Below are 27974 nucleotides of genomic sequence, written 5' to 3' on the forward strand. Positions count from 1 at the left end.
AAATTAACCTGAGAACAAAAGTAAATAACTTGTTAATAAAGGGAAAAGTTCTCTAGTCCGCCAACCAACTGCCCCTATGTGTTTAAATATAGTAGTAATGCTAGCACCTTTACTGCCTAAAATCTGTTCACGGAAGATAAACTACAACATGTAGGTAAGTTTTCTCTGATTAAAAAAAAAAAAGAAAGACAGTTCTTCTTTCTGGAATTAAATTAATATCATGGATAATTAGTTTCTGTTAATAATTATAGTTTTAACCGATTAGCTCTATTCAGCCCTGTTCATTGAGGACTCTCTCTCGGGCTCCCCCTATCGGTTTTCAGTAATCTAATAATACTAGTCTCTCTGTGAAGCGGCTCTGGTATCTGTACTGTACCCGCGGCCCTGTGGAGCTCGTTCCCGGAACCGCCGCTGACTGTGTGACTAAGTGGCTGAGTGAATAACCCCGCTGTAGTTCTCAGGCTGGTGTGGATCACAGCAGGCTGTGAGTACAGACCGCCCCGCTCTGTCTCTCTCTCTGTCTGTCTGTAGGGTGTATTAGTGTATGAAACAGGGGGTGGAGGTGGATTAGCTCACTCTGAATGGAGACCTGCTGCAGTTCTCCTGTTACACAACAGCGCTACTGAATCATTACCGGGTTTATAGTTAACTATCAGTGCAGTAACGTTACCTAACAGAGCTGGAGGTGTTAGAAGATATTAATATGATATATAAATGATGAATTGTCTATACTCGCTCTGCTGTGTGAATCACAGCTGGAGGCTGATCATAATAACCCTTTAATGCGTAACATGGGTCAAAAGTGACCCTGTTATAAATGAATTCAGACATTTAGAATTTAAAGTATTCCTCATTTAACATAGTAATCATAGTACACCCTTTTTTATTTTACCTTACCTATTTTTTGTATCAATACCCCATTAATGCACAACTAAGTTAATGAACTACAAAAAGAGCTTTTATTCAAAATTTTATTCTTAGAGCTTCCAGTACGGCTCGGCTCGAACCTCCATCCCTCAAAACACACAGAAAACAGACATCCAGACTCTTCTCTGTGCTGGAGGACCAAGGTGGTGGAATGAACTTCCACTGGTTGTCAGAACAGCAGAGTCACTCGCGGTCTTCAAACGTCGACTGAAGACACGTCTTTTCAAAGAGTTCCTAAACTAAAAAAAAAAAAAAAAAGGTTCCTAGGGTTCTAAACATGATCAAGCTCTGTGTATCTCTTGATCCTAGTCTTTGGATATTTGAAGTAACATAGAAGCACTGCTGTTGTAAGTCGCTCTGGATAAGGGCGTCTGCTAAATACCTTAAATGTAAAATATAAAATATAAATATAAAATAAGGGTGTATGATGATCCGGAACGAGTTAATTGAGAAATACCATAGAAACTCTAAGCCATACAATAAGTTACATAGAAAATTTATGCAGGTCATTTTTGACCCTTGATGCGCATTAGAGGGTTAAGAGTGCAAAATTAACTAGGTTAGTTAAATACTGTAGGTACTGTAGATTAGTTAGTTAGTTAGCTATTTTTCCTCCATACCAACTCTGTTCTGTGACCATAGACATACAGCCTATGGCTGTGACCTGTGCTCTACTCTAGTGTGTGCCCAAGACCAACACACCCACAGACACACCATGTGAGAGCTGATTACACTGATTAGAAACTGATCAGAAAGATTAGTACTTATTTCTCTTTGTTCCCTGAGTAGAAAAATTCTACTGATTTTTATAATCATAGTTTTAAATAAATAAATTCATTATTGGAATGATTTTTCTTTTTAGGAAGTGGAAATAACACTGATCTATTCCTCTAACAGGAGTTTTCTGATTAAATAATGGCAACAGCAAAGAAAAACACTGTTTTAGTGAGTGAATGTAAACAAACTACATATATTTAAATAACCCATTTATTTATTTACATATTCAAGTATACATACATATTTTATTTGTTAAAAATAAACTTTATTGGAGAGCGCCTTGATTTTGTGGCATTATATTTAAAAATGAATACTAGAAAAAAGAAATCCTCTATTGCATGACATTTACATTTATTAAAAAATAATCAGCACAGTGATTAGGAGCCTGTGAGTCCCTGTTTATATATCAATTAAAAACATCCAGAACCACTGCTTTAAACTGCCTTGTGATCTTTCTGCATAACATGCTGTTTTACACTGGCTGTATGCAGTCAAATCCTCACAGCAAACCTTTTTTTTAAGAAGGTTATTACTGCAAAAACGAGGGACACTCACCTTAGTTAAACACTTCTTTTCAGATGCTAGAGGAGCAGGTTCTCACACACATTAGGTCCAATAATGTGTGTTTAACTAAACTATGTCTGTGTTTTTTAATGTGCTGATTCTTGGTTTAGTCTCAGTGATGGCGAGCAGACCAGCAGTGGTGATGAGGTTGCTGGCCTCGGCCTACACCGTGGCTGAGAAATCAGGAAAGATAGTGAGGAGAGTCCTCCACAGTGGAGATTTGGGAATTGTTGAAAAGGTGAGGAATGTTTACCTACTGCATTTAAGAATAAATAATGTTTTAAATGTATTAAAATAAAAACAAATGAAGATTTACATTTACTGATTAAATTAAATTATTATATAACTATATTTAATGTAGATTTATAGTCCTATAAGTGAGGAACAGAAGTGCTGATTCCTACACAGACCCTTATAAAGATCAATTTTTGTGCTAATGTTCATTTTAGAACTATCAAAAGAAAGTAGCTTTACAAATGATGCCAATAAAGCAGTATTCACAGTCAGTTTATTTTAATATCTCTGGTTTTAATATCCCTGGACCTCTCTCTAACTCTGTATTTTTTCTCTTTGCTGTAAATCCTTAGACAGGAGCTAATGACCTACAGACACTGGCTGACCGGCTTGTTCAGAAGAGTATATGTGCTTCTCTGTCAAAGAGTTTCCCAAAAATCACCATCATTGGGGAAGAGGTATGTGGTCTACACCCTGACAAAACATCCACATGATGGATCACATGAAGGAGCTGACATGATTAGGCTGGAGTCAGAATGTGATAAAGTACCCACACTTTCACTCCATACACTCTTAAAAGTCAAAAGGTTTTTTTACACTCACACTACACATCTTTATTACAATCATGGTTTTGCATAGAACATATTTTCTTTTGTTTCACTGCTTAAAAAACATTTTTTTTATTTTATATATATTTTATATAGGACTTTCTCCTCTTCAATATACAATAGATTGTGATTCAGTTTCCATTTGTTCAATATAGTACAGTTTTTTTTTTGTCAGATTGTAATACAGTTCTCATATATTTACTCAAATCTTTGTTTCCCCTCATATAGGATCTCCCATCTGAAGCAGTAGAAGATGACCTGATTGAGACTGGCCAGTATGATGTTATATTACAAAAGCAATGTCCAGATGAGTACAGCAGCTTAAAGGAGGAGGAGGTAAACAAAATGCTGTGGAAATTGAATACATAAACCCTAGATAAAAATAACGTTGTACTAGGTGGTACTTATAAAATAAGCATAAAAGATGATTCTATGAAATACAAGTTAATCTGCAGTTTCAGTAGACCTGAGTCATGAAAGTAAGCTTTTGTGTGTTTACTGCTGTGTGATGTGAGTACACATGAATGGGAGTCAAAGATTGATGAAGATACACTTCTAGAGTATGCTGTCTGTTGCAGATTGATTTGTTTGAACAGTACATTTTTAGGGACTTTAAACCCTTAAAATGTCTTATAATAAATGCTGTGGATTAGGGGTGAGCAATATTATATCGTATACAATATATCGTGACACAGAAATATCATGATATTAAAAATCCATATCGTGATAATCGGGCTGTTCTGTCTTAAAAGTAGTCTATTATTTACTGTGAAGCTTTATGTGTATTTATTGTATAATTGTTTTAGTTTGCAGTTTATATGCATGCACTAAATATTCTGCAATATTATTTGCTGCTTTATATTATTTTATGCTACATTATTTATTTTGCAACATTATGATTATACTGTTATACTCTTATACTATATTCCTGAAATGAATAATTTATATTATAGTTTTCCTATATCGCCAAGTATATCGTTATCGCAAAAATACCCTGAAATATCGTGATATTATTTTAGAGCCATATCGCCCACCCCTACTGTGGATGCTCTAGAGCTGACAGGTCCTGATATTACAAGTAAAGCACACAAAATCTGCTTTTTATCTGGCAAATGTATTGATATAAAAATATCCAGGAAACTAAAAAAGCACAGTGGATGCTATTGTAGATGACCTATTGGCCAGCACTAAGTGTAGGGTATTTTATTTATTATAGAAAAAAGTATTGCTTTAAAGTGTAAAAACTGATGAAAATGACTTTTGCAACCAGACTCACGGTATAAAAAAGTCTTAATAAACTTGTTTCATTTTTCCAGCTTGTTGTTTGGGTTGATCCTCTAGATGGCACCAAAGAATACACTGAAGGTAAGAGAACCACCTCTGTTGTTGTTTTAGCCTTCAAAGCATCTACTAAACGGGAAGACAAATTTAACAGTTAAATCAAAATCTAAGAATGTTCACTGCTGTAGATTCTTAAAGCTTAGCAGCTTGCTGCCTAATTTTCCTTTCATTTGCTTAAAGGGACATATTTCTTTAAAAAACTCACTTTGCCCATGTTGTGTATATATAGTGCTTTAGTTTCACTCTGGAGCTATAAGGCTAATGTAGCTAACAAGTTAGCTTATACCTTTATATACATGCACATACTCCCCCAAACTGTGTGGAGTAGTTAAGTAATGTCTAGTAGACTTGTCTATGTGGTTTTGGTCACAGTTTGGTGCACGCAATCTCATGGAGAATACACTGTGTGCACTAAGACAATTTCATGAATTAACATGCCACATAGAAACCTAGGCTATAAAAACTATACAACTGTAATCTTGTTTGTCCCTGTGCCCACTTCCTTCTCTCTGTCTCTCTCTCTGCTGCATGTAGAGAGAGAGACCCACACTCAGCGTCAGTGTTCCTTGTGTAAACTCACCTGTGACTTTTCTGTACCGTTACACCCCTAAAGTTATCTGTAAAAAACAAAGTTTCATGTTGCCAACACTTTTGTATATTTGTTTGATGCAACCATAGCCTTGTAGCTCCTTGTGCAAAACCAGTAAACAAGCAAAAGACACTTTGTGGCAGTTTCCCGAAAAGGGATTAAGGCTCAATCCCATTTCATCCCTTGGCCCTACCACTGACCCCTACCCCTTCTTTTCAGAGTTATAAGGGGAAGCGGTGAAATCTTCCTCTTAACGATTGAGACAAGCACACAATATGTCATCAGGAGCGCTAAACTTCAGTAACCTAGCTGCTGGTTGACTAGTTAACTTTAGGGCATTGCATGTCTTCAGAAAGGGGGGAGATGGTGCAGAAATGAATTATTATTGTCCTTAATTCCTTAATTCCTCTGTGATTGGGAGCTAAAATGAGCTTTGATTAGCTTTTATTTTATTTTTTTTTCCTTTCGCCTTAAATGCTGCAGCCTCTGCCATCTGTTGCACCATTTAAGGTGGAACAGGAAAGTTAGCTAGCTAGCTAACTATTGCAACAAACTACCAGCGATCTTTTTTATGCTTGTTATAAAAAAAATGGCAATAAAACATTGAAACTACACATGGTAATATAGTGCTAATCGTCACAAGAAACAAGAAAAATACATTTGTGGGTTTTTTTTGGTTGCTTGTGTTGCCATCTTAACAAGCCCTATCCTTTCCCCACACACCAAACAGAGGGATAGGGGTGAAAAGAGGTGAAATGGGATTGGGCCTAAGTCTAGCCGTAAACAGTGTTTTCTTTTAAGTGGAAAATCTCCACATCCCAAGACTAGGCTTAATAACTATTTGGGAAACTGTCCCTTTCAGATCACCTGCTCTCTGCTACCACGTTTTCCCAAGAGCATTACCCACAGTGTATCAGTACTGAGATTCTGAGGGTTTTTCCACCTCTTGACCTACATCCATCTCACTCACCTGCTTCTCTCCTGCGGTGATCCACTCTCCACTGTGCCCCTCCTTTCCTTTTCTCCGTCTTTCTGTCTCTGCTGTAGCTGCAAGGTTAATGGACAGCCCAGTTGTCGTTCAGAAGCAGCTCCAGGTCCACAGAGCTCCGACCCGTACGGTGATAGAGAATAGAGTTGTGTCTTAAAGCAAAAGTTCAGCCAAAATGTACATTCACCTAATTATACTGCTCAAATGTTGACAGCAGCTTTAGCTTTACACTTACAAATTATGGAAGCTTCTACTAACCCTCTAGTTAGCATGATGCTAACTTCATGTTTACATCATCACACACTGTCCTCAAACTACCTGGAAGCAATCTATGAAAGAGTAGATTATCTCCAACACTGTAGAGTCATGTTCAGACAGTAACAGATGCTTAAACTATTTGTAGCTATGAATATTTGTTTTTTAAGCAGTTTAAATGATGCTAATTGTTGGAGAAAAGGTTACATTTTTGATAAAGAAACCCACATACAACAATCAAACCATAGTTTTGAATTGTGTAGTACTTGTATGGAAACCTAGATTTTGTCTAAGTTTGGTCCATGTTTTTAAATAAGTATCCAAATCCAAATAGAGGTCTTTTGATTACTGGACAACTCCAAAAAGTTTGAGGAGAGCATGTGCTGATTAGGATTGCTTTCAGAGTTCCAGAGTAAATTTACAAGGCTATTAGAGAACACCAAACATCTATTGATTGACACAGTTTGGGATATAGGAAAAGAAAAGGGGGTAAATTTGATATTTGGCTGAACTTATGTTTTAATTTTTTGAGACTGTTCTCAAATGTTGTAATGGGAAAAAAACTTTATTACAACATCCCCATTATCTTTCAGCTAATAGACTGGTGTGCTGTGTTTGATTGCAGGGCTCCTGGATCACGTAACCGTGCTGATAGGCATTGCTTACAAAGGAAAGGCCATCGCTGGAGTAATTAATCAACCATTCTACAACTACCAGGTTAGAATACCTAACATTAATTGTGCTGAAATGATTATTTCCACACAAAATTTGGGATTTGAAGCCACAGTACAAGGACCACAAGTAAAATATATATATATATATATATATATATATATATATATATATATATATATATATATATATATATATATATACTACACAATTATTTGTATACATTATATGGCTCTACAGTATAATACATAATTTCCTTTTTTCTTTTAAGTGCCTCTGTTGAGTCTCATCACTGCTATTCCCAGAAAACATACGACAATCATGATAATCATGTTACTTATACAAATGCAACGCCTAATGCCTCTATACAATTACATTTATTTACTATATTATGACCACATGAGTACACCAGCAGTAACTAATGTGTTGGCTGTTGGTCTAAACAATTATATTTGTGCATTGTCAGTCATTTGGTAAAAACTTGGCATGAGATGGGCAACTATTGAATATTATTAAACATTTGATATTGATAGAAAGTATCGATTTACATAAAAATTACAGTGTTAAGTAAAAACATTATTAGTTACCCTCCTCTCCTGTTTCTGATCCTTCCAGATGGGTGCAGATGCCACTTTGGGCAGGACTCTGTGGGGAATCTTGGGTTTGGGTGCTTTTGGGTTTCAGCTTCAGGACGTCCCAGAAGGGAAACGGATCGTCACCACCACGCGCTCACACAGCAATAAACTGGTAATAGATACTGTTCAAGCCATGGAGCCTCATGATGTGATCAGAGTAGGAGGAGCTGGAAACAAGGTGTGTATAGCAGCAGTGTATCTGAAGGAATATGTGTGATTAATCAGATCAGGACATTAACTTTTTGCTATTTATTCTGACAGATTATTCAGCTGGTGGAGGGAAAAGCTTCTGCCTATGTGTTCGCCAGTCCTGGATGTAAAAAATGGGACACGTGCGCACCTGAGGCGATTCTGCATGCTGTTGGAGGCAAGTCACTGTTTAGTTCTTGTTTTTCCTTACTTTAATCTTAATCCTTAGGATTTATTAAATGTGATGGAGTTTATTATTTAGTCATTAATGGAAAACAGTGAAACTGAGTTATATTTAACACTAGGCTTAAGTTTAAAAGGTTAAAGAATTATTTCACCATTATAATTCTAGCCTGATGTATCTGTATTGTACAGTTAATTACCATAGACAATAATTTGAAAAGACGATACTTTGACTTGAATGCCACTAATACTTAAAATATGTGTATATTATCATATGTTGTTGTTGTTGTTCTTCTTCTTCTTCTTCTTCTTATTATTATTATTATTAGGTCTTATTTACCAACTGTTAGAACTGTGTAAGAAGAAATGCTTTATTAAAACCCACTTTTCACAGAAATTGACACTCACCAATGCTTTCTTATTTGGGAATTGGTAAATTTAAAGAGCAACATGATCCGTCAGGTTTAGAATGTAAATGTGAACAATTCTGTGGTTTAAAATAAATAATGAATATAATGTACATTTTGTTAGAACATTCCTAGAAAGACCAATTGTTATTATTTATTTATTTGTTATATATCAGTCAAAGCTGTGTGTGAATCTGTTTTATGCACACAATATAATATGCATTCTGAGATGGGCTATTTATTCAGAAGGAATAATTTGTGCTAATTTATAACTATATAGTGGTGTGGGTGGAGTATTCACAGGCCTTGTTTTATTGCCATGGATACCAAGAAGGTAGAGTTAAAATGGGCAGCACTGCTTTTTTATTGTGTTTCTCCAGTGTTGTTTCTTTGTATAAACCTTTAAGAACCTCTTTTATGTTTTCCCTTCTGTAACCCTGCACTCTTAGTGTGCAGCAGCTTATTTTCAGAAGCAGCAGGTTTTCTGTTTTGTAAGTCCAGCTGAATCATCAGCGTTTGAGGATTAACTTTGTTGTTTTTGCCTTTTTCTCCCTGAAGGAACGCTGACAGACATGCACGGGAAAGCGTACAGATATGATGCTGATGTAAAGCACATGAACTCGGCTGGGGTGTTGGCGACGCTGAAGAATCATCAGTATTACGCTAGCAGAGTGCCTCAGGCCGTCCTGCAAGCCCTCCAATCTGACTGAACCTTCCGTCAGTCTGGCTTAGGGAATCCGTGTGCCTTGTGGCTGGAAAGTCACCTACAGTCATGCAGTCATGAAACTGTCTGTCAAATCAAATTTAGTAGGACTAGGGCACACAAGCAGGATTTTGATTAATACTTTTTGTATTTTGTATTTTTATTAAGTGAATCATATTGATCAAACTCATTCCAGCTGTTTTGAATTTCATATATATATCTGGACTGGGCATAATTTCACTAACTGAGCAAATTATGCCCCTGGTGAAAGGTGCTACTGTATATAACTCCATTTAAGCTCATCTTTGTGGCTAATTGATTACCCTAAAGAATATTATTGTATCATTAAATGACCAAATACATACCTGAAAATGAGATGAGATTTGCCTATTTTATATAGTTCCTGTATGAGTCAGTATATTATTTCCATATTTGCACCAATCATTTGTATTTTTATAACTTCATATTAGCCTCATATACAAGTGTAGTATATGCACAGTACTGCCATGTGATTTTTAGTTGATTCAGTATATACGCATATTTAAAAATTTGTAGGTGACAGAATGTATATGATTATTTTTATGTATTACATTTAATCTTGGACAAGAACACAAACTGTGATTTGAATAAATGCATTTAATTGGCTACAAAAAGTCATTATCTTTAAGGCTAACTCACTCAGGGTTATTTGTCACATATTAATCAATATTAAATTAACTGGCACACAGTGAGTTTTGTCCATAGTGTAAAAATAAAAACAATATCAACAAAGTGATCCTCCTGATTTTCATCAAATTGCAATGTTTGTTACCTTGCAGTTAAACCTCAAGTCAAAAAAGAGGACAAGGACGACAAGAATCAACATCACTATTCCATTTATTCCATTCAAAGAGTTTGAAACAATCTGGTACAAATCTCAAAAGGGAATTTAAAACACTTGAAACATTTCCTGACTTTTGATAACAGCTTAAAGTAAAGGCATACTGTACTGCACTGCAAAATCAAATCTAATCCAATCAGTGAATGTTTTTAATCACAGAACTCAAAATTTAGTTCTTGGCCTGACCAGACCACTACACTACAGCACACTATGTGTAGAGCTGCAAACTCCAAATATGCACATCCATCCATGTTAACAAGAAATACTAAAAAAGAAAAAAGGTCAGAATTTGAGATGGCAGTATTGAACAGTGTAAGGCAATAATCACGGTTTAACACAAGGCTGCTTCTGTTGCTTTCACCTGTGCCATCAAACTCAGAGAAGGAGACAAAGCGGCTGAGGGTGAAAGCTCATACGTTAGTGCACTTCTCAGTTTGTCTGCTTATTATAAAAATTGGGAAGTGCAAAATGCATTCAGAACGAGTGAGTACTAAGTACAGCTAAATGCCCTGAATGATCTATGATTTCTAGCCTTTAAGCAGAATTCCTGTCTTTTACAGAGTCACCCTGTAACACAATGCACTAGTCTGTGCCTTGTCTGGCCTGAACTGCTGACGGTGTATTTGTTCAAAGCACCTGGTAAACAGATGGCAAAAGTGCAAGGTGTTACTAAGGAGATAATGTACTGTACTGTACTCTACTGTAACGTTTGTAGTGTGATACATGTGCTTACCAACATCCAGCATGCTACTCAACCCTGCATCAAAGAGTCTAGTTAGTATGGCTTGTGTATATTATAAATAATCATGCTGTGAATATTCAGTCAGATTATGTGAGCTTTCACTCAAAGCCATGTTTATGCGAGTCAGTATTAGACTAAAGCTTTAGACTGGGTATTAATCTGTTAATGCCCTGTCCACATTTTTTCTGTTCATAGCTACTGTTCCAAAGTTTAACACACTTTATGGAATGCTGGTAGGAAAAAAAAAAAGAAAAAAAAAATCCTAAACCAACCTAATATTAATCGATAGATTTGCTGCTACATATTTCCTGTCTAAACTAGATGGCTGATGGGAAAAGTTGTGCTTGATCTTGGTCCAAGATGCTTATAAACGTCTTTTTTAAATCCAGACTGGCTGTGTTAGATTTGGTTTGGAGCCTAACTCAGCAGGTGGCGATGGATTTCCAGAGCCAGGATTGGGCTCCACATTAATATCTCTACTGTTATCTTCAAAAGTCAATGAATGAACTATTTCGATCTGGGCTGGTTTAGTCTCACATTTCGGTGAAAGGGATTTTTAGTGAGCAAAAAAAAGTGTTTAAAGTATTCTTTACAACAGTAGCTACAAAAAGTATTTGTGTGCGGAGTCTGGTGTAAAAGTGCAATTGAGAAAGAATTTATTCCAGATGTTCCTCTGCCTTTTCAAACACTACCTATAATGAACATTCACACAGGCAGGAAAAAGGAAATAATCCCATTACTCCCAATCCTTGGACATTAAAGTGTTTTAACATAAGCTGGTGATAATGGTAGCACTACCATAATAGTAAAATGTCATAATTACAAATGTGCAACTACAATACCTCTCTTTCTGAGGTCATTTCTTTCTTTTTTTCCCCCCCTCAGTTGATGATAACTGTTGTATATAGACAAATACATATGGTTATGTGCTCACGTTCATGTAACTGTATAGCGTTTGCACCAATGAACTTTATTTTCTTGACTCTTTGAAATTTACATTCGTACGTCCAAAAGAATAAATGAAGCTTATTTCTTAGGTCAAGCAGACCTTGAGCTTATGGGGCACTGTTCTGACAAAAAGAAAAGCAAAATTCATTCCTATCCTCAAACAAAAACACCACCTTCCTTTCATGTGGGGGCTGGACATTGTCTTAGCCACTTATCTTGCTTATCACCCACACACACTCACAAGCTTTTCATCTGTTTATCCGTGCTGCAGCAGCCTGTAATGTAGGCCAGACTGACTGAGCAACAAATGTCACGGTACTGTATAACCAGTTTTTAATATCAATCATGTATAGAAATACCAACAAACAAGCAAAGAAAAAACATTAGTCACAGCAAAATAAACAAATAACGAAAGTATATACATGTAAAGGTGTGGTTGAGTGGGTAAAGGGCCTGCCCTAGGCGACACATGGGGAGGAGGGGTTTAATACTGGGCTCCAGAGGGCCAGTCAGCTCACCTCTTCTTCGGGGCCTGAGCAGTGCGGGGAGGAGTGACAGGACGGCCTGAATTCACTCCACCATACTGATACTTAGCCTTCTTCTCTGAGGGCTTCAGGATCTGGATGGTAATGGATGGATTATAATAGAAAATGAAAAGTGTTGAAATGAATATTTATAAAAATAAAAAAGTACATTACACAAATTAAACTAAATATTTTAGAAACTGAATTGACTAAATCTAGACTAAAACAACCAAAAATAATACATTTTAGTAAAAAGACTAGAACAAAAACTAAATCAAAATCACCTGTCAAAATTAACACATGTAGACACAGTAAATGCTAAAAAAAGCTATGTATACAGTTTGATGCTAAGAACACACTATTCTGCTGTTCCTGTACATTGTCCATTATTAACCAAAGTATCAAAAAAGAAAGTTTGGAAAGACATACAGCATGCCTATTATGTGACATACATTAGCCATGGTAAAAGAAAGCAATCACCTTATTTGCTTATAATTTACATATCACTAGCTAGAACCTGGCTAGTTAGTTATCTGCATTCATTTTATAAACACGATTAAACGGTGAGTCAATAATAAAGAAAGCATTCAATAGCTCATGAGCTCAATTGCTTTCCTTATTACTTCTGTAAAGAATCAAAAGTACCATAGCCATGTTTAACCACTAGCATTTTTCAAATTCTAATAACAGGACATTAAGACCTGACACAGATCTGGCATATAAGGGCTAATGTATATGGACTGTGTATTTAGAGCAATAAATTAGTTTCTTTAAATGATTATATGAATATTTTAGCCTAAATGTAAAAGCTTAAAATAACATTTGAAGTGGTTTTCTGTTCATCAAGTGTGCATTTGTAGTAGTGTGTCTGTATGTATGTATGTATGTATTTACCTGGAAAGAGCACATAAGAGACTCGTCCACGCTCATCATTCCTCCAGCATTATCAAACTCCCCGCAGTAGTTTGGGGCAGAGAACAGTGTGACCAGCTGCCGCTTGGCAAAAAACTCATAACCATCTTCAACCACCTGCAGACACCAGCAAACATCAAAACTACAGATGCACACAAGCAAAATACTTTGTACATTTATCACACAAAAACAAATATACAATTCCTTTCTACTAGTGATGCTATCATAATTATCACTGTGGTCATGGTTAGAATTAGCCAGAAACAATGCTACAAAGTGGGCTAATTAACAGGGCTTACCTGATGTGCTCTGCAGATAAGGTCTAAATCATGTCGGTTAAGGAACTTGCTGACCACATCAGCCCCAAAGGTGAAGGACACACCTCGGTCATTCTCACCCCAGCCCTGCACGTCTTTATCCGGATCTGACCACAGGAGGTCACACAGCAGCCCTGACAGAGGCACACATCACACTGTTAGTAATAATCACTGCAAAGCACAAAGTCCAGAATTTATATTCCTTAGACCTGTAAGGGACCAAGAAAACAATATATGATGCGACCAATTACTAAACTTATTGTATTCATTTTTGGTATTACAATTTTAATGAAAATGTAAAAACATCTGAATATGAACAATATGAAACAGTTAAACAATTTTACAGGTTTTTTTATATCAGGGTATGCCCAGATCCATCCCTGCCCTGTTAGTAAATGTTAATTTTAGATTGTATGACAGAAAACCTGTGTCAGGGACGTCAGTGGGCCTCATGATGCGGCGGATCTGTTCCATAGACTGAAGATCAGGAGAAAGACCTGGAAAAGAGGACACAAAAGAGACATTATAACTAATAAATTTTAAAATAGTAACAATGCATCCCTGCAGAGATCACTATACTCATGCATTTATATTAGTCTTTCTATTTCTGCTCCTGAATTCTCCCTGAGGCTATTTATTTCACAAAAGTAGGATTTTTGTTCACTTAGCCTGGTAACATAATGAAACAGCCAGGCCTGTCAAAAGTAAGAACATGAGTAGGGGATATTTATTCTAATAACAATTACACAATAATCTATATAAATAACTTCATAATTATACAACACAAACTAAGTACAACATCCAAACCAACTGCAGTACTGAGGACTTAAATGCAGACTACTGAAATAATTTATTAACATCTTCTATGACTAATCTGTAAATGACACATCTGCTACTATGCAAAGCTAACAATATAAACAAGCCTAATGCACTTACAAATTACGTTTTTTTTTTTTGGTTTTCAGAATTCAGGCTTTCTAAAGTGTGAAAAACTTAACTAGTTTGTGTATTTTTACTAAATTACATCATCACTAGTAAAAAATTACCACTAACACATAATATTCTTACCAACAACTAGTGGTCAATAAGCTATTCTTGTATTCCAGACTAGTAAATGCATTAATTACTAGTAAGTTAGGTGAAAATGTGCTTTAGAATTACAAACCTCCATGACAGCAGAAAATCTTCTCATCAATAATGGCAGCAATAGGCAGACAATTGAAGCAGTCAGTAAAAGTTTTCCATAACTTGATGTTAAACCTGCGTTTACCTAAGAAACACAGAACAGAAACAGCTGGTCAGTCAAGGCAACCCATGAGAACAGGCAAAAAACTGAAAAGATTTTTGCTTTATCTTTTGATCGAAGATATTGATTTACTTTAGTTACCAAGCAACACTGGACCTTAAGGCACTTGACATCAGTTAAATATGATGGTTTAGCTAACCCTTACTATTGTACACGTTTTAAAATATCATATGAAATAACATTTATATATAATAACAGAAATAAAACCCCAAATAAAAATAACATATTTTTATGTATATTTTAATGTACATTCAGGAACATATTTCTCTCCAGTTAAAATGTGTAAAATATATTATTTTTTTTAGGCAAGCGAACAACAAAAATGAGAACAGTGGAAACTTAAAAACTTTTTAAATATTTTAAAATGTTTTGTTTCTGTATATTTATTATTAATTTGATCACTAATATTAGTAGCTTCATGGAATAAATTTCTCACAAAAAATTAATCAATGCCAAAAATGCCATTAAATGCCCTCCAGTCATATAATCATCATAAGATATAGCCGTTTCTGTGTCATATCCTAAATATCCATCACACTAGTTCTGTATGATACAAACAAAATATTAGTACTATACAAACAGGTATTGTTGTATTTTTTATTTTTTTTAAACAAAAAAAATATTAAACAATGTATTGTGAAACGTGAACTCACACTCATCGTAGAAACCGTAGATGCGGTTGATGGAGGCACACTCATGGTTGCCACGGAGCAAGAAGAAGTTTTCAGGGTATTTGATCTTGTAGGCCAGAAGCAGGCAGATAGTCTCCAGAGACTGTTTCCCTCTGTCCACATAATCCCCTAGAAACAGGTAATTAGCCTCTGGAGGAAAGCCCCCGTACTCAAACAGCCGCAGCAGGTCAGTGTATTGACCGTGGATATCTCCTACAGAACAGGCAGATGAGTGAGAGAAATACAGACACATTAAACAAACAGTATGCATATACGCAGTCACACAGTGTGCATTAATTGTGGAGATAACTGGCTATTTAGGGTATGTTCATGACCACTTTTGCAATATTTAGGATTTCAACCAAAATAAGACGATGAATCAATGCAGCTCTCAACACAAAAATCATGTCTACTGTCAATATAAGTGCTTTTAGCTGATATCCAGTAATTTGAATGCAGAGAGAGATAAAGGGAGTGAAACTAAGTGTGTGTGTGGGTGTGGGAGGAGGTGTGAAATGTGAGGAGGTTATTAGCACTGACCGCAGATTTTGAGTGGAGCCTCAAGCTCTAGCAGGATGGGCTGGCTGAGGAAAATCTCGCGGGACTTTATACACAGCCCCCGCACCTCCGCCTCCGTCATCTGCACAATCTTCCCCGGCCTGCATCCTCGCACTGAAACAGCAGTAAATAGAAAAGTTCTTTATCAATACATAAGAAAAAATGGTGTCAGGGTACATGTCTCTGGAGGCTTTAGCTTGTATTCAAAAGCATTTTGGTGCCTAAAAAATATCCTCCAAGAGTTTCCTGAATCCACATATAGCAGGGTACACAGAAGAACTTATGGACCAACACATGTCCATGCTGAAAAATTCTGCAAAAGACCAGCTTAAAAGATCCGACAATTTACACTCTGCTGGTATGCTAGCTAGCTAGAATTGTTGGCCAGCTAAGCTCTTGACTAGCACAGTAAGTTTTCATTTGAGATGACTTACTTACTTACTGCTTGCCTTTCTAGGCACCCAAGGACGAATACAATTACATTTTACACACAATAATTTATACTCAGCACTTAAACAACTAACATACACTGGTGAGAAGTGGCAGCCAATCATGCACAGCATTCTTTTAACCAGAAAGGACCATCTACCTGAATGACTACATAAGGCACTGAGGGCCAATCCTTATTTGCTTAACCACACAAACACCAGGGCAATTTAGAGCAATTTTGGTGCCACCCACTAAGCCACCTTACCACTCACCAACCACTGCACTGGTTTGGTTTTCAGATGGTTTAGCAGGCTTCAGAGCATGATCAAACTGTCCAAACAGGTGGTCCCAATGTGATCAAGCTGGTCAATTACCTTGGTAATATACTAGTCAACAACCATAATAATACTGGTCAATCACCTTGGTCGTGCTGGCCATACTACTCTACCATGCTGGTGTACCACATGTTAATGACGGCAGACTAGCTAAATCACCCAACACAAAAAAAACATTCCATATGCTGGTCAAGAGCTAAGCTGACCAGCCAGTTTAACCAGCTTGACAGACAGAACAAGCCAGGCAGTTTTTTAGTAATTAGCAGAGCAGTGGTTTGTTCTCAGCACAGATGTGACAAATTGCCAGTGAGTGTGATGATGGTATGAGTGTGTTGGCCATAGAGGTGTTGCTGAGGTTTTTTCACACACCTCAGCATCACTACGGTGATAAACTGTGCAGCGACAGTGGTCAGTAGTTAGTAAATGTAATCAGAAAAATAAAAAAAAATTATATAACTATAGAAACAAGATGTTCCTAATTAAAGTCATCAGTTGGTGTGTAGCTACTGAGGTGGACAGAGTAAACTAAATGGACAAAACAAAAGGCAAAACCCTTACTTTCAGGTAAAAATAGGATTATTTTTCCACTTGTCTTTTTTAACACCTTATTCTTTTCCATTCCTCAGTTGAGGCCAAAGATCCTGACTCTCTAGGTCCATCAGAAGATCCATTGCACAAGACCACAAACACTGAGAGAGGGAGGGTGTGCACAAACTGCAACTAATACTGCTGGACTCAACACTGCTTGAGCTAAACTAGACTTGTGCTGCTCTAAAAGCACTTGATGAAGCTCCAAAGCATCCACAGCATTCTGGTAGACATTAATACTCTACAGCAATAGTAGTGATGATATGGCTGCTACTGCTTCCTTTAAAATGTGTTCTATATACTGACATGCCAAAAGCCATATGATAGCAGTATTTCAATGTATCATGAAGTGTTACCTCAGGGGACAGCTTGAAAAGCCCACACCTCTGTAAGTTGTGAGAGAGGTGTTCTCTTTAGAGTGAGGCTGCACTACTCTAGAGCACCTTGTGGATAGGTCAATCTCCAATCTTATTCAATATTTATGTGGAATTGTGGCCTAGTTCCCAGTCTGTGTTCACAGTCAATTGGAGCAAATTTAAAATGTTAAATGATGCCATTTCACTACATTAATGTAGATATGAGTCATGCAGCAGGCATCTGGCCATCAGCATGAGGTACTGTTCCAAGTAGGACAGAGAAGCAACCCCTCCAACACGCAAACACAGACTCACACACACACACATATTCACTTGAATTTGAAGTTGAAGCCAAATGTACTTTGCCAACTCCCCACCTTTAAAATTGTATGCCATTAAAACTATGCTATTTTAGCTGCTGACTGTTTGTAGAATGGTATTCCTAAGAACTATATCTAGTACAAATTACAAATAAATCATTTTCAAGTATCTGATAGCATTAGAACATGCATTAAAACACCCACCACATGATAGTAAGTAAAAACTTTTGTTGAATAATCCACCTCTGTTGACCCTCAACATTTCAAAATGCTGCACTTTTAGTCGATGCTGCCAATAGGCTTACAATGCTAGCGATAGGGGCATAGCATTGCCTGTGGAAAGAAATTGCTATTTTTTACTCCATAAACAAGCTCAAGGTAGCTTAACACTTCACTGGTATAATTTGGAGGGTTCTGACTAGGGTTGGGCGGTATGACGGTATTTCGGTATACCACGGTATTTAAATATGGTGACGGTATTCCAAAATAGTGACGGTATATTAACCACGTGACGTGCCAAACCTGGACTTTGAAAAACGGACGTTTAAGACATTCTGCGCATCCACAATGAAAGAGCAGTAGGAGGGGTAAGCAGTTGGAGCTCCCTGATTGGTTATGGGGTGGGGATTCTCACTGAGGAGATCATACAGCAAAAACTCAATAAACTCTACAGGTTTCACTAATTTTCACCAAAATTATCGCCACAAATAGCCACATTTGTGCTGAAGTGACAATAAATCCCTAACAACTAACCAACCGACCACCGAAATGATCAGATTTATCAGTTTATCCTGCAGCATGGGGTGTTCAGTGTGAGTTACTCAAAGTTACAGCTGTTCCTTTAAATATTCCTCATCTCCTATTTCTCTACAAAACAAAAGTTTTTTCATGTCACTCATGCTCATATTCTAATACCGTACAGAATTCTGCAGTTTCCTCAGAGTTTTCTGTCATTATTTCGCAGCTAGCTCGAGAGCTGTAAATATAAGCAATTCCGCAGACCGCGAGGCGCTGCGCCTGCAGCGCGCTGCCAACATCTGAACCCCGGCTCCCTTTCGCGAGCAGAAACGGCACAACACCACCCGCTGTTAAGCTGCTGTAGTGGATACAGCGCTTATAAATAAACAAACACAAAAAATAGGGTATTCAATCTGTAATTTCAGTCGTTTTATTTTTTCTTTTAATTACCGTTTTTATTAGTTTCAGTTAAGGGGAACTTTCACTTTCAGTTTTCGTTATTTCGTTCGTTTTCGTTAACAGTAATACTTTGTTATATGGTGATTATCAGGCCGTAGCTTTATATAAAATAAAAATAGTATTAAAAAACAGATGACTATTTCCTGGAGCCTGGACTGACCCGAGATTTTCCATTACTTTCCTCGGGCCGGGTCTCGTCCGGGCTGAGAAATAAAAATCAAAGTATCCTGCTATTTAAAAGAATGGAAAATTTAATAACAATAATAATATAGTTTAGATGCATACTAGAGTTTAGATTGTCTGCCTGAACCCGAGCGTGAACGCGAGCTCATCCGCGCGTTTAAAGCTCCGCAGCATTTAATAAAAACAGATTAATAAATATAAAATAGGAAAATAGTAACTAAACTTAGCTCAAAATGCTAAAATAAATATAATCTAACGAATTCTTAAATAACAAAAAAGAAAGGCTACACACAGGTACAAAAATAAAATAATATACATAAAAAAATCATCCGCGCGTTTAAAGCTCTGCAGCATTTAATAAAAACAGAAGAATAGATATGAAGTAGCTCAAAATGCTAAAGGAAATATAATCGAACGAATTCTAAAATATCAAAACACACAGGTACAAAAATAAAATAATAGAAATCCAACCCCCCCCCCCCCCTCCCCACCCCCGCGCAGGTAATACCGTATAATCTGCCGACGGTATGACGGTATGAAAAACCTCAATACCACCCAACCCCTAGTTCTGACATTTAAAACGAGCCACTGAGAGCTTTACAAGTGCACAGATAGTTTATTAAAAAACACTGTTTATACACAAGGTAACTTTGCATGGGGAATGCTATGCCCCTACCACTAGAAGTTTAAACCTGTTTGGAGCATCGACTAAAAGCACTGTATTTCAGAATGCTGGGGGTGAATAGAGGTGGGCTATTCGAAAAAAGTTTGTAATGCGTTTTACTCCATCCCAACTCCCTTTTACGCCAGAGATCTCCTTTAAAGAAAATTCTAATTAATTTTCATTTGGTTCAATCGCAACCAAAAAAAAAGGTGACACTCTCGAATATTTCGTTGGACTGCCATTAGCTTAGATTGGGGCATGCACTCACTGTGGCATTTTTTCAATAAGCTTCTGCAATATCACAAGATTTATTTACATCCAGTGTTGCATTAATTTTTTACCAAAATCTTGCAGCATTGATGATGGTAGAGTCTGACCCTTGCACAAAGCAGCTCTTCTCCAGCACATCCTAAAGATTCTCAATGAGGTTAAGATCTGGACTCTGTGGTGAACAATCCATGTGTGAAAATGATGATCTTATGCTCCCTGAATCACTCTTATACAATTCCATGCCTGTGTTCATCAGGGAAGAAAAAATCTATTGATGGAATTACCTGGTCTATATATACCTGGTATATTCAGGTCAGTCAGCTGACCTCAATCTTTCAGCACATACTGTTGCTGAACCTAGACCTGACCAACTGCAGCATCAACCCTACATCATTTACTTACTTAAATCCAGGTGGAGATTTTTTTCTTTTCGGCCAGGCAGTGTATATTATTATGTATCATTATATTATTATTAGATTTTATTAAACATTACTATACAGCACTGTGAAATGTTACAGATATTCTTTGTAAAGCCATATGAAGAAAAGGCTTTTAGCTAACCTAGGTGGGCTGTAAAGACATCTTAGTAGAGCAAGCTATTTGGAGGTGTGATTCTGTGTGTTGTGGGCAGGCGGGAAAAGGTCAGCAGCAGCAGCAGCAGGTATGTATGTATGGCAGCTACACATCTCTCAAACAAACACACACACACACTTAACGTGAAGGCTTGGAGTGATTCACCATAATGTAGGTCAGTTGGCTAGCTGGGCAGACCAGTACTGTGGACAAGAAGCAAAAATGGCCACTGGCTCCTATGTATGTGTGTGTGTGTGTGTGTGTGGTCCATTAGAGGTGCTGTAATAGAGCTGCTTTGTTAGAGAGGGTTTGGCTCCAGTCCTTCAGTTCCAGTCCAAAACATCTGACGGGGGAACCAACCTGAGCCAGTCCCCAAACACTGCACACAAACACACACAGCTAAAATAACCAGAAACACCTCACAATCCCCATTACCTTTCAACACGCTCTGATTTAACACCACAGCTCACAGATCTGTCCGAAATAAACGTCTAAACTTTCACATCCATCGTTAGTCTCCGGTCCACCTTAAACGGTGCAGCAGATACATTCGCAAAGCTAGCCAGTTAAGGTGGAACGGAGAATTCAAATGAGATACCAGCTCCAGTATTGTAGCTATCGCACTGTGGCAGTGACAGACAACTGAAATGAGTAACACAGCTTTAATTTAATCTCTCTGAAACTGTAGGAAGGCTTAAATATATTACAAATCATTAAACCTATTCTAACCTAACCTAACCCAACACACATACAGACCCGAGGTGGAGGACGGTTGGCTAACCGCACAGCCCCGCTGGCCGCAGCAGAGAGAGCACACCAACAACACACACGAGAAAAGGCAACCCGCAGAGCTAGAATAACCAACAGTGCTCATTTTCATCATAAATCAGAACCAGACAGAACAGCAGAAATCCACCATTACCTTCCAGCAACCTGGAGATCAGACTGTCAACATTCAGCTCCCCTTCCGCCATTTCGCTGACAGCCCCAGCGGCGCTTCCACACACAGCACACAGGGGGCGCTGAAGAGCGGCTACAACATTAACACACCACCACCACAACCAGCAGCACCACCTTTACTCATCATTACTGTACATTACTAAACTAATACACACATCACAGTAAAACTCTCTGTAAAAATCCTTTAGAGAATTCCACATCTTGTGGAAAAGATATCCTAATGCATAAGAACAAGATAATTAAGTCATAAGCCCTATCCAGAAGGGATTCGTTTCTCAGGGGGGCGCCTGTGAAAAACTTCTACTTAGTGATAAAACTCTTGGTCACATGACATCGTGTTCAGTAGCTCCTCCATTTCCACTAGCTGTTGTGTTTATGCGTATCTCCGTGGAAACGCAAACCTAAAGTGTAATTACGATGCTTAGCAGTGAATAAATAGCTATTTTTTTTTAACCCGAGGTGACAAAACAGCAAAAAACAGTAGATAATTCAGCCTGTACCTTCTCTCAGAGGACATCTAAAAAACACATACATGGTCGTCCTGGAAATGAATAAAATCACAGTGACCCCCCATAAAAGAGAAAATTACCCCAGGATAGACAATTATTAAGACAATTATTCTCATACTTATCTCTGTCCTATGCATTAGGATCTCATTCCCACGCCTTAATAAGTCATGGCCATGCCTTAATTATCACATTCCCATGCATTAGGATCCCGTTTACACACCTTATTTATCTTGTTCCTACATATTGGGATCTTCTTTCCGCAGCTTAATAAGTTGTGCCCATGCATTGTTTTGTTTAACATGATGTCACTTCAGGGACACAGCAGTCCATCGATTTATATTAATAAATGTTTTTCTCAGTTTAACAAAAACGACACCTCCAAAGAGATTAAATTATTAAAGCTGAGAAAGCGGATAAACTTAGTTAATGATTTATTATTATTAAAATGTATCATGAATTAAGTACAAAAATGTTAATGTTTTTGATCATTATCAATGACATATAGGAAACCATCTTCAAATAAACAAAGTGTAATGAAATAATGAAAAGCAGAAGCACTATAAATCTCTTTAATAGTTTGTGTTGAATGTATGTTAAATATACACTTCATTATTATTATGAATAAAGCATGTTTTAGGTCACATATGATCTCAGGATACCCATACAAACACTGGAATAAGTATTCTCAATCCACAAATGAAAGTTTAGCATGAATAAACAAGATCATTTGTATTTTTGAAATGATGCATTATTATATAACATATGATTGCATAATCAATTGGGGTTAATCCTGAGTTCAGGATATAAAAAAGAGTAAATACAAAGAAACATTAATTATGAACAATATGTTTAGTTACTCCAAATCTTTTGTCTTTACGAGATTGTCTTTATTTGAAATTAAACATTCAAGACCACATTTATAAATAAAATAAAATAAAATAAAAACATATCTTTATCAGTTATATACGAAAATTACACTGTACAAAGGTTTTATACATTATGTATTAAGGCTATAAATTTCACCTTTATGATTGCAGGATAATAATTTTCAGACTGCAGATAAGTAATGCCCAACGATTGAACTCAAGAGACCTGAGTTCAGGGGAGTCACTCGTTTGCTGTTTTGCATAATTCGGGTTGTTGTGTTTCTGTGAAATGCTTAAAGCTGAGTGTTAAAGGCTGGTTCCCTTCAGATCTGCTTTTCTTTCTTGAGGCTTCATTGCAGTGTTCATCTTCTTCATCCGCCTCCACAGGAAAAGCCATGTGATCCCCCAGCCCAGAAGTAAACCAATGACCCCAAGCACAACGGGCACCCAGACTGGCACTGAGGAAGGGCATTGTGCTGGTAGAGGGGTGTGCGGAGTGGTGGTATCAGGGATTGGAGTGGTGCTGAATTCAGGGACACTGTTCACTTTGGTGTAAATGAACGGTTGAGTCTGCAATAAAAACAGCACAGATTGAATTTGTCTAAATGTTCTTTGTGAGTTTTAATTAGGTTTTATTTTTACACATACTAACTGGGTTAATGTGATAATTTTATTAATAAAATACAATCGATGTACAGAGACAGCAGGACATCATTTAATCAAATAGTGTGCTACATTAGGGAACTGCTTGTGAATGCCCACACCATTGAAAGGTGTTATCTTAATTCTTAAATTGTGCTGACGTTTATCATTCATTGATTCAAAGTGTCACGTCTGTACAGGGAACACATCATATAAGGCACTACCACTCACAGTGGACAGAGCAGTAGGAGAGAATTATCATGAAAGTTGATATATGGCTGGAATGGTCCATGTGAACAGACAAATCACATCAGTACTCAATACAGGAGACACACATCCCACAGGTCAGTGCAACACTATTTACCTTTCATTAACAAAGATCATGAGACACAACACTATTTTTTTGGCATGTAAATACATTCAAATTAAATAACATTTTAACTGTTTAACATTTTAAAAGTGCAAACGTTTGGAAACCCATGTAATAACAATGTTGTATGATACAAAAAGATATGTATGTTTATGAATGTCTATTGTCTGATTGTTTTTAATGGTATTATAATTCTAGTTTTAATTAATGCTGCTGGCCCTGCAATGGAGACCCAGACTTTTAAAAATTGAGTTGAGTGGAAGATGAGGTGTTCTTTAAGCTCCACATTTAAGTGAAAGTACTAAAGTATTCAATATTTTTTGTATGTAAGTTTTGCAAGTAGTTTATTCTAAAATGTTCTACTCTAGTACTGAACGTAAACAAGCTGTATTGTATTATAGAGTTATTACAGAAAGCAGGCATACATTTGAATATCATATTGCAGGAAGGCAGCAGAGTAAAAGGCAGAAAGGGAGCACATGCAGCCTTCTTGATCCCTTGATTTGCTCAATGATGAGGAGATTTATCAAACATGGGGACCTTGCAGTGCATCTACCACACTGGTAGTGATAATGTGGGTTTGCTCCCCGCAAATGGAATAAGCAGGTTTGGCAAAGAATAAATAAAGAATTGATTATTGCTGCTTCTTTATTTAACAATGAGCAATGTAGTGATGAATAAGAATATGCTTTGGATTGTTTTTTAAAGAAAAAAATGTTAATCATAGAAAAAACTAGTTTTATTGATTATGCCATATTATTATCAGTTGATTTCAATAAAGAAACAATACTTGTGTCTTAAAAGACAGAAGACCTCTGTAGAAGATGTGACAACATTAGCAGCATAGGTATTTTGACCCGGGGTGCACAAACTTTTGTATTATGGACTGTAATACGGCCTTAATGTCTTTATATCTTTATGATCGCCAGATGATTATTTTGGCACTGGCATGATTGACGCTAAGCAAATGGACTTGTGGACTTGTCAGGTTGTCAGCTGTGTAACTATGTGTATGTATTCAGAGCAAACACTCATAATAATAAAATAACAATATGCCTAATACGTCTCAGTCAATGTCTAAATCTTAATTTATTGTGCAACCCTGTGCTCACTCTCTCATCCTTTATAATTCCCTGGTCAGCCCAAGCTCCACACTGAGATACTGAGGCTATTTTTATCTCAGGTGTAACAGCAAGCTGGGTCATACTCACCTCTGAAGGGCAGTGGATCTTGGTGCGGTCGTGAGTGAAGTTATTGAAAACCTGCTTCATCCCTACCGGCTCCAACTGCAGGAAGAGCAGGAACAGTGCGTCATATTTATACAGTAATATATAATATTGTGATTTTTCCCCACTTTAATTAATGATAAATATTATTAGCATTTGAGAAAACTATGACAATGTTGCTAGGTTACAGTAAGTGGTCGAGTTTCATTAAATGTGATCTGCTTAAATGATCTGAGGGATAAAGGATTCTTACTTTGATTACTTATTATTTTTCTAAATTCACAAAATAGCATTAATCTAAAGAAGGTGTGATAGTTTTATGAGAAGGATTTATTTTGTCTTATTGAGATCTTCATCAAAGTAGATGAATTCTTGTTTTGTTTGTTGGCTTTAATTAGTCTTGACCATAAATAACCAATGAAACTTTTACAAAAAAAGAGGTTACAAATAGTTATTAACTGCCATGTGAATGTAAATGTAGCTACTTATATAATTGCTGTTGACACATAAGCCCTTATTTCTTTATTTGTAATTTTTTATAATTCTGGAGCAGTTCTAATGGTCCATTTGTCATTTATCATGATATTGGATGTACGGAATAACCAATAAATAACCAAACAGACATTAATGATTCAAAACAAAGACTTATACCTAATAAAAGCCACTGCTTGTGGTAAAAAAAAAGATATTTAATTATTAACCCATAGCTGCTGAAGCTGAAAGGTAGAACACTGACTGGCAATTTCTAAGACTTATTATCTTCAAATGAATACTATTGCTTTTTAAATTTATGTGTTAGAACTAATTATTTGTAAGATGTGTATGACCCAATAAATAATTATGCATTTTAAACCTATTATAAATGCTGTATGATAAATTAGATTTATAGATGTTTTGATAATTTCAATAACTTCTTTTTTCATTTTAGTCCAATATTGTATTCTATAAAATTAAGAATTTATACTTCTAAATATAGATATCTGAGCTCACAGCATGTTTTTGTTTTTCATTTAATCTTACCATGTTATTCCAGAGGGCAACGGCCATCTCAGCATGTGCTCTTTCACTTAAGTGAAGGCAGTCTACTGTAAAATAACTCAGGTCAGGATCTCCATCCTAGAGCACATAAATAGACGTATCACTGTTAGCATTTATAACCTTTCAGAGCAATAACACACCACCTGAGCTACGACTAAAACACACACTCACTGAAGATAGAGGAATGATTGTGTTTTGAAGATAAGGCTGAAGGACAACTGCAAAATCTTCACGGCCATCATATCGACCTCCAGATATCAGCTGCTCTGTTACAGTCTGACAGACAGAAGAGAGATAGAAAGAGATAAAAACATTACATACAGTTTATTCCAGGTAATTTATTACACTCTAAACTACATTTAATTGAATCATTATTTACATAAGCAAGATAACACAAATTTACACAAATAACTAAAAACAAAGAAAGACATTTTTAATTATTATTCAGGTTGTGCAAATGGCCACAAACTGAGAAGCTGAGTGTTCTGTAATCACCTGATACTGCAGATGAATGAGCTTTAGCTCTGTCAGCTCCACAGAGTTGTCGTCTGGAAGCATTAGGCATGGACACTTCTCACTGTGGAGGAAAAGCACATCAAACATGAGTTACATTTCAGTCAACTCCAACCCCCACAGACCGAGGACTAAGATAGTGTTGCTACAGTTACAAAAATATCAGATTTGCATTCTAAACTGTCAGGTTTCAGTTATTATTTCTTGATTTTTATTGTTTTTATTAATGTATCAAAGATAGAATGACATGTTTTAGAACTTTTTTTGTATTTAACTTTCTATCATTACCTCTTCTGAAATAGTGTTTTTGCTTTTACTATTTTCCCATATCTATTTTAGTCTTTGTTTTATCCATGTTTGTGTAAACACTTCTGAATTTGCCACTGTGAAAGGCACTATAAGAAATGAAATTGACTTGCCTTTCTTTCTTTCTTTCTTTTTTCTATTAGTTTACAACATGCATGTATTGATTTTACCCAAAATCATCTCAAGACTGTTCTTTTTTTCCCTTTCTTTCTTTCTTTCTTTCTTTCTTTCTTTCTTTCTTTCTTTCTTTCTTTCTTTCTTTCTTTCTTTCTTTCTTTCTTTCTTTCTCAAGACTATGATAAAACAACACTATCAAAGACAACCTTTTGGTGTAATATTTTGGTAAGAGATTTTTGAGGATTTAAACTCTTCTGAACTCTGCCTTTGTTTACCACAAAAACAAGATTTAAACACCAGTGGAATTTCTCTTTATTTAGCAATTCCTTCATTATTTAAGTATGAGCAAGCAAAGCTGTAAAACATGAAAAGGTGCTGTGTAGGAAGGTCTGCAAAACTGCATTGCTTTAGGAAAACCTTCAGACTAGAAAAGATCCAGCACAGACCTTGGAATAAACCTGCAAGGCAATGAGCTCTTCTTGATCCTCCTTAATCCATCCATCTCTGGAACTGCAACAACGTTCACCAGCACTCGAGGAACCTACATTCAGAAGATACTACATATTATCTTAATGTAAAGGA

The 27974-nt window shown here is 36.6% G+C and overlaps 3 protein-coding genes across 5 annotated transcripts in view; 1 reads left to right on the top strand and 2 right to left on the bottom strand.

The window, feature by feature from the left end:
• Positions 1 to 357: 357 nt before the first annotated feature.
• bpnt1 (bisphosphate nucleotidase 1) lies at positions 358 to 9447 on the top strand. Of its 2 annotated transcripts, XM_007255512.4 has the most exons (10): positions 358 to 484; positions 2379 to 2506; positions 2856 to 2960; positions 3339 to 3446; positions 4427 to 4475; positions 6088 to 6153; positions 6909 to 7000; positions 7571 to 7768; positions 7852 to 7957; positions 8928 to 9447. In XM_007255512.4, the coding sequence occupies exons 2-10, from the start codon at positions 2387 to 2389 to the stop codon at positions 9077 to 9079; spliced, it is 996 nt and encodes a 331-aa protein (XP_007255574.1). In that variant the 5' UTR covers positions 358 to 484; positions 2379 to 2386; the 3' UTR covers positions 9080 to 9447. The 2 variants fall into 2 exon arrangements, with proteins under 2 accessions (XP_007255574.1, XP_007255575.1); XM_007255513.4 differs by lacking the exon at positions 6088 to 6153 and having other exon boundaries at positions 361 to 484.
• A 483-nt stretch (positions 9448 to 9930) lies between these two features.
• On the bottom strand, positions 9931 to 21918 carry LOC103028275 (serine/threonine-protein phosphatase PP1-beta catalytic subunit). The gene is made up of 8 exons (XM_007255514.4): positions 21768 to 21918; positions 15913 to 16044; positions 15355 to 15585; positions 14561 to 14665; positions 13821 to 13892; positions 13378 to 13529; positions 13061 to 13195; positions 9931 to 12261 (listed from the first exon to the last, which is right to left on the bottom strand). Exons 1-8 carry the CDS (start codon positions 21817 to 21819, stop codon positions 12157 to 12159), a joined length of 984 nt encoding a protein of 327 aa, XP_007255576.1. The 5' UTR covers positions 21820 to 21918; the 3' UTR covers positions 9931 to 12156.
• A 951-nt stretch (positions 21919 to 22869) lies between these two features.
• The window catches only part of LOC103028594 (phospholipase B1, membrane-associated), a 28637-nt gene continuing 23532 nt past the window's right edge, over positions 22870 to 27974 (bottom strand). For both annotated transcript variants that reach the window (XM_049485116.1, XM_049485112.1), the window contains exons 38-43: positions 27839 to 27933; positions 26952 to 27033; positions 26628 to 26732; positions 26439 to 26534; positions 25404 to 25478; positions 22870 to 23750 (exon numbers count right to left, since the gene is read on the bottom strand). In XM_049485116.1, coding sequence (XP_049341073.1) covers positions 23487 to 23750; positions 25404 to 25478; positions 26439 to 26534; positions 26628 to 26732; positions 26952 to 27033; positions 27839 to 27933 — 717 coding nt within the window. In that variant the 3' untranslated portion in view covers positions 22870 to 23486. The remainder of the gene's footprint in view (positions 23751 to 25403; positions 25479 to 26438; positions 26535 to 26627; positions 26733 to 26951; positions 27034 to 27838; positions 27934 to 27974) is intronic.

Source organism: Astyanax mexicanus, chromosome 1, assembly GCF_023375975.1.
Source record: "Astyanax mexicanus isolate ESR-SI-001 chromosome 1, AstMex3_surface, whole genome shotgun sequence".
Taxonomy (NCBI): Eukaryota; Metazoa; Chordata; class Actinopteri; order Characiformes; family Acestrorhamphidae; genus Astyanax; species Astyanax mexicanus.